Source organism: Pezoporus flaviventris, unplaced genomic scaffold, assembly GCF_033815535.1.
Source record: "Pezoporus flaviventris isolate CSIRO_AGI_PZ_B2104156 unplaced genomic scaffold, CSIRO_AGI_Pfla_v1 ptg000023l, whole genome shotgun sequence".
In the NCBI taxonomy this organism is placed as follows: Eukaryota; Metazoa; Chordata; class Aves; order Psittaciformes; family Psittacidae; genus Pezoporus; species Pezoporus flaviventris.
This window is the reverse complement of record NW_026892571.1, coordinates 11,186,460-11,197,141: the sequence shown is the minus strand read 5'-3', so window position 1 is coordinate 11,197,141 and position 10,682 is coordinate 11,186,460. Positions and strand designations below refer to the sequence as shown.

The following is a 10,682-nucleotide window of genomic DNA, read 5'->3' as shown; positions in this document are numbered from 1 at the left end:
GCGGTCCGTGCCGCTGGGCAGCAGCCGCCGGGTGCCCCGCCGGGGCGCAGGGCCTGGCGACTCCATTTTGTGGGCGCTCGCAGGCCTGTGGCCTGCTTACCGGCCCCGCGGCCGACCGGGAGGGGGAACGGAGGGGGGAGAGGGCAGCGGCCGGCTGGGGCACCGGGGCCGGCAGGTGAGGCACTGCCCGGCCGCCCCGTCCCGCCCCGTCCCGGAGGCCCGGTGCCCCCACCACTGCTTGAGATGGGGGTAGCGGGCCCGAGGGTGCGGGGCCGGGTGTGCCGCCATGTGCGCGAGGCCGAGCCGGTGTGTCCGGTGCGCAGGGGGGAGCGGGCCCGGCGGGTCACACCGGGGGGGGGCAGCACTGAGTGTGTGTACCCCGGGGTGATGGCGCTTACGGGAGGGGGAGTAAGGGGGGGCGCCCGTGGATGGGGGGGGCGGTGGGGGGTAAGGGGATGGGAGGGGGGGAGCTCGCGCGGGCGCGCGCTGATTGGCCGCCGCCGAACCCCAAGAGTGGGCGCGGGGGGGCGCGCGCAAGCGCGGGTCGCGCGCGCCGGCGGGATGGCGGCGCCGGGCGCGCGCATGCGGGGGAGGGAGGAGGAGGGAGGCGGCGGAGCGGCGCTGGCGGGGCCTGGCCCGGCCGGGTCGGCGCGTCTCCTCCTCGGCCCGCACCGCGGGCAGGCGGCGAGCCGGCCGCGGCGGCCGCAGGTGAGCGGCAGCTGCCCGGACAAGGCGGCCGGGCCCGAAGCCAGCCGGAGTCGTGTCGTGCCTGTGCCGGGCGGCGGGCCGAGGCCTGTGGCCTAGCGCTGAGGCGACGGCGTCGGCCCGCGCGGGGCCGGCGGAGCGCAGAGGGCCCCCGGGCGCGGCTGCCATTTTGCGGCAGTGCTGACCCCATTGTGCTGTGCCCGCAGGTGGATGCCCGCGGCCCGGCATGGAGCAGGCCTGCGAAGTGAGCCGCCGCAGCTGCCTAGTCCCCTTCGGCACCTCGCTGGCGGCAGCCGAGGCCAAGGGCGGCCCCGAGCCGCCCGCCATGCAGCTGGCGGCCGCCAAGCCCGTGTACGGCCAGGATCCCTCGTCCTGCTACATCCCTTTGCGCCGGCTGCAGGACCTGGCCTCCATGATCAACGCCGAGTACCTCGGCGGCGCTGCCGACGGTGCTGAGGCCCTGCCCGACCCCGGCTCGCCTCCACCCCGCCTCCCCGCTGCGCAGGACCCGTCAGCCGGCGTCGACGGACCCGGACCAGCGGCCGAGGCGCCCCGCGGGGCCTTGGCCTTCCCCCTGCTCCTGCGGGACGACGGCGAAGAGGAGGCGGAGGAAGAGGGCACTGAGACGCCGGAGGAGGAGGACGAAGACGACGACGACGACGAGGACTACGACGAAGAAGAGGAGGTGGACGCGGAGGAGGAGCAGGCGGCCGAGCCCGTCTCCCGGAGCCGAGGCCACTCCGGGCCGCAGCAGGGCCGCGGAAGCCCTCCGCCGCCACTCTTGCAGCCGGTCGAGCCGGTACCGATTACGGTGTCGGACGGCGGCCCCGGGGAGAAGCCGGAGCCTTCTGCCGCGGCCCTGCAGCTCGTAAGTACCGGCGGGGGGAGGGTGGCGCCGGGCGGGGGGCCGTGGCCGCTGCCATTTTGCGGCGGAGGCCGGCGAGGCGCGGTGCGGCGGGGCCGGGCCGGGCGCCCTCGCAGCCGGCACCCTCGAGCGTGGGCAGCCATCTTGCCGAGGGGACCCTGCGAGGCGCCGTGGCCGCAGCCTGCGGCTGCCGCCCTTCGGGGCCAGCGGGGCCAGCTGTCAGCGGGCTCTGCTGCGCACCTTCCGCGGCCTCTTTTCCCCTCGGGAGTAAGAGCCATCATCACCGCGCCGCACAGCAGCGGATCGCCGCGAAGTTCGGTGGAGTTTTTCCCCCATTACAAGGTTCTTCTTCCTTTTCTTTGCGCGCAATGCAGATGAGGAGGGCAGGAGGAACGCTTTTCCTATCCTGCCAGCTTCGCTGTGCCGCTGTCAGACGGCTCTTTGTTTGGCCTGGCTGGAGGTACCCAAGCTGTGAGAGTTTGGCGGTGGCCAGGGAGGGGCCGTGTCACGGCCTGACAGACCCCGGCCAGGAAAGCTGGCCTGCTAGTTTGGCTTTTTTTTTTCTTTCTGAGCTCACAGATTCCTTTAGTTTGTTTTCTGATATGCTTAATAAGAAGCAAAGCTGGTTGAACTTTCAGAATTCTGAGTTAGCTGCATTCAACTTTATTGTAAAATGCGTTTTTGAACGGAAGTATTATTTCTGGGTCGTCCTCAGAGTGATTATTTGCAGATATGTATGTATATTTCTTGCAGCTCTTAAGTGTTTTTTTTTGGGGGGTGTTATTAGTTGTGTATGTATTTCTTAGATATGTTTTGGCAGATTTAAGGTTCTTTACTGGAGGATGCTCTGGGTGTTAAGCATTAACTTGATGCAGGGTGTGAAAATCAATACATGTGACAGCACTGACACCAAAACCATCTTGCTCTCTTTAATTTCAGTAGAGCTGCTGATGCTGGACAGATGCTCCTGGTGCCTACAGCACTTGCGGAGAAATATTTGCTTTCACCTGAGTGCAGTTGGGAACATGCAGTGTTCCTGCTGTGTGCTCTGGAGGAGGGGGAACACTTGTCACAGGGAAGGGGCGATTTCAGGAAGGTGCTGACAGCGGCTTAATTTGTCAGGCTCAGCTCTGACTTGTGGATCCTCTTGAATGTTCCTTGGGAAGAGTCATTCTCCTCGTGGATACTCAGTTTTGAGTGTTTGGGGGTAAGAGGCTGCTGTTGGGCCGAGGTTTGTGCACACACTTAGCTTTGTTTTGTAGAGCAAAGCGGGGATCATTCAACAGACATGTGCTCAGTGATGCGGTTGTGGGAGGGTCTCACTTTGTAAACAGAAGCGAGCAGAGGTACTTTCACAACACTTGTCTCTGCCACGGCTTTACAACGTGCTTCACAGAACTGCAGCTTGTACGGTGACAAAACTGGCTTAGTGATTGAGCCTGGTATTTGAATATGCATCTAGGGGTTGACCTTCCCGTAAAACTGCCTTCCTGTTTGCTGTGGTACATTAGTGTTGCTGAATTGTGCTGGTGACTTAAAGCATAGCTGCATTCAGAAGAAAACACAAAGAACAGCGTTTTTTAGGCAGCCTGGGGTCCTTCTCAGGTGTTGAATTCTTCCTTTAGTAAGTGCTGGTTGTCTGAGTGGTCCTTCGTTTTAGCCTTCTGCTTGTGGGATGGGAAGAGAAGGGGGATTTTTCTCTCTGCCAAGTTATCAATGTGACAGTTAAATCTTCTGTTGAACATGACATAGTAACTGGAAATAACCACGTTCGCTCCTGCGATCATGTGTGGATGTCGGCATTTAATTCCAGCCTCGTTTGTGTTTGGGTAACTGGAACCAACTTTGAGAGCCTGCTAAAACTAAAACTAAACAAAAAAACAGCCTGAAACAAGAACCACAAGCCCTTGGGAGTTCTTCACTGATGTATTTAGGCTGCTTTGTCACAGCTTGGGCTACTGTTCCAGGTAATAACCTTTATCCAGCCTGATGATGGGGCTCCTCCACCTTACAGAGAGACTTTTTCAGAGCCTTTATTCTTGAGGCTTAGCTGCTGCTCAAACTTCCTGCATGTATCTCAAGACCTCTGTGTCTGCCCCTTGCAGGCTTTGAATTTTTCACTAGGTCATTGTGAACTGGCTTTGAAAATGCTGATTTCCAAAACGTCAGGAGTGCTTCCAGCTGAAGGGCCATCTTTTGGATTTAGTCTTTAGTGGGATGCAAAGTTCAGCATTTAAGTAGTGCCTCTGGGTGGCAGGTATTGTTTTGTATGGGGATTTGTCAATAGCCCTGGCATCCTGTACTCAAATGTTGCCCCAAACGGGGAAGAGGTTGCTCAGACAGCATTCAGTTGTAAAGAGGGATCTGCATATTCTGAAGTGAAGCTATATTAAGTGTCAAGTTAATCTTAAAGTTGACTGAAGCTCCCCATGCTCCCAGCAGCCACTGACAGATTTTGTGTTGGAGAGAAGAAACTTACAGCAGTGGTTCTTGGGTCTTGTTTCTGCTCCAGAAGTGATGGTGCAGTGACTGCTGGCAGCTGCTGGCTTACTTCCTTGTGCATGTGTTTTGGGTTATTGCCACTTAAATTGAAACAGGAGGCTGTTTTTTAATTTCTCTGTTCTTTACCATCTTGACATGAGCTTCTCTTTAGTGCTTTCCCAGCCTTTATGAGTTGAAGAAGTCCTGGGCAGCATTTTTTGGAGTTAAGAGGGAGAATTGGGCCCTGTCTCCAGCACTGGGGAGGATGGGTACAGCCACATAGGGTCTGAGTGACATGGGTCTTGCTTGAACTCAGTTGCTGTGGAGCAGGAGGTGGATGTGTCTCTGACAGAACCCACATGATGAAATTTTGCTTTTTTAATGTAATTTTTGGTGCTTTATTATTTGGCTTTTGCTTTGTCAGTTTGTTGGCTTTTAATTGCTACCCACAAAACATGTCAGAGTCATTTGGTTTGCAGAGTTGAGCACTCGGAATCAGAGTTGTTGGATTCAAGTACATCTGTGCCACTCTTGGTGCATGCATGTTCTGCAGTGTATGATCCCGGTTAAACATTCATAAGCTGTTTTTTCCACGGGATGCTGATGGATTCAGGCTGCAGGGCGTGCAGAGCTCGCATGTGGCACTCGCTCAGTGTTGCTTTTCATTCTTCTCATACTATTTCCTTGTCCAGCTCCACGCTGTAGGAGTGTGATGTTCAAGTAATGGCAGTGATGAAATGAGGTACAGGGAAATCCAGAACCACATCTTTCATCACTAAGGATGGCTGCTTCCAGTGGCTGGATGTAAGGAATGAGTAAGGCATATGTGTAGGGCTACTGGAAGGTTTTCACTTTACCAGAACCACACTGTATGCAGTGTGTTAAAAGCATTGAAGGCCAGCAAAGTCCTCTCTTTAAGCGTACAATTAAGCCATGACGAACTTGAGTTCTGTTGCAGTCTGCAGCTGTGGGGAGAGTACTCTCTTTATAAAGAGGATGTGTCCCTGAGTGAGAGTTACTCGGGTTCTTTGTTTATCAACTGAGATGTGTAGTGCCATTTCTCTCTTTGCTAAAAATAAAATGAAGGAACCAATGCCACGTGATGTGTGTTACTCCTGCAAGTGGTTCTGCAAGAGTCTCCTACTACAGACTGATTCGAGGTGTAACTAACTACCGGTAATATTATATCCCTGAGACACAATAGGCATGGCAGTGGTTTGTTTGAGCACGGAACATAAATTTCCTTGGTCAGTTGACATCTTCCTGGTGGAGAGATCATTTCCATTTGGCTGTCTGCACTTGTTGCGGACATGGTTTCCCCCTCTGCGCACCTGGTGAGACCAGGCTGTAGGCACACTGCTGTCCCTGTGTGTGCCGTCTTGCACACACTCCTCTTTGCCACTAAGATACATGCTGTGAGCACAGAGCTGGATCTCCCCTGGCTGTGGCTGCTGGCATCCACTGGGCCCCTCTACTGAAGTGCATTCATGTCTCATACAGCTCTAAACTTAGTCAAAAAGGACTTTAGCTGTGGTGGACATCCAGAAGAATGGATATTTCCATGGTTATGGCACTGTCTGGGCTGTTACTGCTCGACCGTAAATTTTTGAGGTCCTTAAAGAGTTTGTGGGGCTTTCATGCTTTGATGGCACGGCGCTGCCTCTTCCTTGCAGTGGTGGTGGTGTGAGCAGTGGGTGTTAAGATGCTGTCACAGCAGGACAGCGTTCCCTAGGTGCAAGGAGGAGCAGCTCCCTTTGAGTGACAAAAGGGTTTTTTAGCACAGAGTAGGGTCTGGAGCACAGCAGATTGGATCCTGGAAGTATTTATTCTAGCATTTGGCTATAGTTGTTCTTCTTTCCTTCTTTCATTTCTATTTGTTCTCTAATCTTGTATTGCTGATTAGGTGCAAAATGCCTGTTCCTGTAGGTGATGTTACAGAAAATAACATGGTTTCTCTAGAAAATATGGATATTCTGGCTATGTGTCATGTGCTGTGAAATGTGAATGATCAATGACAGTTCATATGGGGCTGTGCAGCTCTCCAAAGCTGAACATTGTCTGTGTGCAAATAGCAAAACCAGAGGTTTTTCCTTGCTGATTGGACAGCCCTGAAGGTGAGGTTTTGCTGAATATAATGGCAGAAACCTCTATGTTGTTCTGCTTTCTATACTTAAAACTTAGTTTTAAAGCTGGAGTAAGAAAGGCTCTGTTGAAGCAATGTCTTGGTTAACATACTGTCCGCAGTCATAAATATTTCAAGTCTCCAGTGAAGATTGTTGCCAGAGGAGTGTAGACTTCGCTCAGCTGTTCAGCAGTGAATTTGTGCTCTGTAGTGTGGTGTGCTTAGTACATTGCCTGCTACTCTTGCAAGAAGAAAACAGCCGTCAGTAGCAAGAAAATCAGCTTTTATAGGTGCTTTTTTAGGATGCATGCTGCCTCTCGGGGCCTGCTGCCTCTGCTGTCTCTGTATCAACTTGCTAGGGATTTGTTTTTAAAAGTTCATCTCCCAGAACTTGGACCATTTTTTCCTCTAACAAATCTTACCTCATTGAGGGTACAGTGATTCTGGTTCTGCACTTACAGCTTCTTCTAAGAGATTGTGGCTCAGTTTGATGCTGGAGCAGTGATAATTAACTTCAGGGCAACATCCTGGTGCTTTGCCTGACATCATGGATTTGTTGATGGCCTCTTGCAGTATAGCAGCTTCTCCTTGCACCTAACTGCACCTTGTTTCCACAAGTGGGGTTGAACTGTAACGTGTAACCATTATTAGGTTGGGGATTCTGTCTGTTTTCCTTAATTCATGTTAACAAATCTGGTGGTTGCTGCAGAGGGGTCAGCTCTGACTATGTTAACAGAGTACTTGAGCCCCAGGGAAAGAAAAGTGACATTTTCTGAGTTATAATTAAGACAGGACTTATTAAAAAGACATTCTTAACTCAAAAGTCAGTGTTACGGGTGATGATCAACTTCCAGTCTAGTTGCTTAGAGTATACTTAGGTTTTTCTTGCCTGTCACTGACAGCTGCTTGTACATAGTATTCCCCCTCCCCCCCCCCCCCCCCCCAGTTACTTGCTCTGGCATTTAGAAAGGCACAGGTAATAGAAACACCTAAAGAAAAACTAAATCCTAGCAAGTTTGCCCTGGGAGTTTAATGCCATTTTTGATACCAGAAGAATATGACCTGTGTTTTGTTCTGTCTGCACAGAGCCATACGTGCTGCGCAAGGCAGTCTTCACTCAGTGAAAGGCATTGCCAGGATTTCCAAGTTAATGTGTGGAAGAGGTCTGTATGAGAGTCTGCTTTCAATTAGAGAAGCAGTTTTCAACCTCTGTTGATTTGTGGACCCCTAAACGCTTCCCAGGTGCAGACTCCTGTGATTTTAGACCTATCAACAATAGCCTTGCTTCCTTTCATATAATTTCATGGCATCAGAAGTATTGTTCTGTGGCCATGAGTTTGCAGACTGGTAGTTACAGAACACATTGCAAATGTTGTAGTGTCTGACCTGTGCGAGTTTTGTATTGAGTCAAATGTACTGTTGACATTTGTGCTGCTGGAGCAGGCAGGGCTGTCCTCCCCTGCCTGGCTTGCTGCTATTGCCTCTTGCAGGAATGCGTGATAAAAGCTGTAGTTTGCTTTGCTGAAATAGTTACTGGAAGTTTAACTCAGTTTGGCGTGTGCTGGTGTGAGCATGATGTTACTGGGTAAGGTCAAGCTGGTGATGGGAGGAACTGCAAGGTGTAGTGACATCAAAGAAACAGCTCGGTGCTAATACAGACAGTTTAGGGCTTTTTGGGTGTGCTTTTGTGTTTTTGGCTTGTTTGGTTTCTGTTCTGGTGGACAGGACTGAGCAGTCACCAGTGCTGCCCTGTGGGCTGCAAAGAGCAGTCCATGGCTCAGCCTGCCCAGAGGTCAGTCATGTGCAGGTTTGGAGATGCTGGAGCATAATCCCTGCAGTTGTGGCTGGGGATTGTAGGGGCCTCTGTGAAGTTGCAGTGTTTGTGGTGGTGCATGAATAACATGTTGGTGGGAGTGTTACCAAAGACACGTGCAGGGCATAGGTGTGTGTTTGTAATCCCTCGGGAACATGCCGTGCTCCTCCCAGGAGGCAGGTGCAGCCAGGGAGCTGAGTGGTAGCACCAGGGAGTTTGGCAGTGCTGCAGAGCTGTGCTGTGCAGAGGCAGTGGAAGATGGGGAGCTGCGTGTTCTGCTGGTGCAGTGCTGGGTGCAAACATAGGCCTTGCTTTGGCTGATGTGAGCTCCTGTATGTGCTCAGCATACACCCCAGCAGGTGCCAGCTGAGATTCTCTGTCCTTGTTAAATTAGAAACGTGGTTCCAGCATGGCTGCTGGCAGTAGCTTTGCAGCAGTGATTAAATGTGCAGCAGAGGTAAAGATGGGCTTGGTTTGCATCCATTCTCCTGTGTGTCCAACAGCATTGATGGAGCCAGGAGGCATTTCAGCAATGTGCTTGGTTCTATTGAACGATGGAAAAACACTTGTTACAGTTGACATGCTGACTCTTTTGTAGTACTTGAGGGCAAGTTGACCCTGGCTGGGCACCTTCGCTTCTGTCTCCAGCACAGCCTGAGCACCAGGTTTGTACCAAGTTGACCCACTTGGGTCTATGCCTGATTTGGTTGTAGCTACAGCAAATGCATGTCATCTGCATCCACAAATGAATGGTTTGTCCTGCAGCCAGGGAAATCTGCCTGCTGCCCCTTTGGGGCTGAGTTGCTGCAGTGGCTCTGTGTGAGGCAGCAAGTCTGCGGGTGGAAGGGGCAGCACTTGGGATGTACATGGCATCGGGAATGGCGTTGCTTGGGAGCACTGTCAGTGCCTGAACCACAGAGAAAGGGCAACATGTCTGCAGTTGTGGAGGTCTCCCCATGTCCCTCTCCATCCTCTTCCTCATGGAGTGCAGGTGGGCAAGTGCTGGATAGGGAGCAGCAGGTAGGGCTGCCAAGCAAAGCTTTGTGTGAGTTCTTGATAGGGAACTTGTTCTGTAGGTTATGTACGGTATCAGACAGCTCTGCTGGAGACAGCACATTCACACTGCTGTGGTCTTCAGAGAAAACCCCACCTGGTTTGCTAGGTACTAAACCAGCCGTGTAGCTTGGTATTCAGACAGTCATCAGTACTAACACTTTGGGGACTCGCTTTTCATTTTCTGACATGCAGAATTTGACTTTGTGTGAGAAACCAGAAGTCCAACACAGCGTTGCCTGCTGCCCAAAGGATGGGGTGCCCTTTGGTTGGTATTTTTGAAGAACAGAAAATTTCTTGCCCAGTAGCATCTTGGCACACTGGAAACCTCCAGCTTTTTTTTTCAGCTCCAGTAGGGCCTCTCCTCTGGTGCTGAGCATGCAGCAAGGCTCTTGCCCTGAGCCCTGCTTGAAGCTTCCATGTTCCTCTCCTTTTAGAGGAGTGTGCTCCTGATTTTCCCTCCCACTGTTGGTGGAAGATAGAAACCTGCCTGTTGCCTAATTCAAGGAGGGCGGGAGCCAGGGTGGTTATTGCCCTTTTAATAGTTCCTGTTTGCCCTGATGTTTCTTTGTTGTTGGTTTTCCCAAGCACCTGTTTAGGCTTACTGCTGCCCACAGATTTCTAAATAACAGCAGTGAACCAAGTCATATTCCTCTTTAATTTTAGCTGCCTGTCCTCTCCCAGTGTGTGCATGAAGCTTGATTCACAACATAAAGGCTGTAAAGCCTCTCTGAAGCATTAAGTTTGCAGGACCTGATGATTGAAGCACAAACCTTCCTCAGGGTATGGCTCTAAGAAGTAAATAAGTAAAACCAGGATAAGTTTATTACACTGCTACTGGCCAGAAATTCTGATTTCAGTGCTAGTAGGGGTTCAGCAAAAGTAGTTGAAATTCTAAATGCAAATGACTTTAAATACAATTAAAATTTATTTTTATGTGAACAGAACATTTGTAAATGTATGTTTGTTTTGGAAAAACGGTTCAACTGGGTGGGGGATTGACATGCTCATACTGCCTGGTTTTGAGGCAGTTACTGACCTGTGTAAGTGGCATCTTTGCATTTGGACTAACAAAGGAGTTGTACTGCCTTCTCCTGTGGACAGATCGCAGTTTCCACAGAAGGTTAAATTTGCAAGCCCAGGTTAAATGTTTATTGCTTTCAGAGAAACCCACAGAATTAAAATAAGCAGAGAAACCAAGCAAAAAGCCCTAACAACAACCAAACCAAGTAACAAGGAAGTATTAGCAGGTGCACATTTAATACAACCCAAACTGCCAATTTTTAGCTGTTGGGGTTCTAATACAGGATATGCTCTGCGCTGCATGTATGTGCTGTTCAGTGATACTGCTTCATTCTGCTTACAGCTTAAGCTGTAATGGCTGCACTTTACATACATAAATCAGAATAGCCAAGTTTCATTTTATGCAGTTTAAATCTGGGTTTCATTTTATGGATTTAGAAACTTAATTTCTGAAAACAAACGTTGCATTCAGATGTGTTGCTTGTGTACAATCTGATAACATAGAAAACCACAAAAGTAAGGCTGAAAAGGGACAGATCCATTGACCTTGTTTCAGTTTGGGTTTTTTTGGTTAGTACTCAGACACAAGAAGTTACTTTTGATATTTGTTCTTTGTGATA

General features: G+C 51.1%; 1 protein-coding gene across 3 annotated transcripts in view; it reads left to right on the top strand.

Annotated features, from left to right (window-relative positions):
* The first annotated feature begins 590 nt into the window (after positions 1–590).
* Positions 591–10,682, top strand: part of NSD1 (nuclear receptor binding SET domain protein 1) — a 65,912-nt gene continuing 55,820 nt past the window's right edge. The window contains exons 1-2 of one of the 3 annotated variants that reach the window (XM_061456735.1): positions 591–708; positions 912–1,573. In XM_061456735.1, the coding sequence (XP_061312719.1) occupies positions 932–1,573 (642 nt within the window). In that variant the 5' untranslated portion in view covers positions 591–708; positions 912–931. Of the gene's footprint in view, positions 709–773; positions 1,574–10,682 lie in introns of those variants that run through there. The other 2 variants (XM_061456736.1, XM_061456737.1) reach the window with 2 other exon arrangements.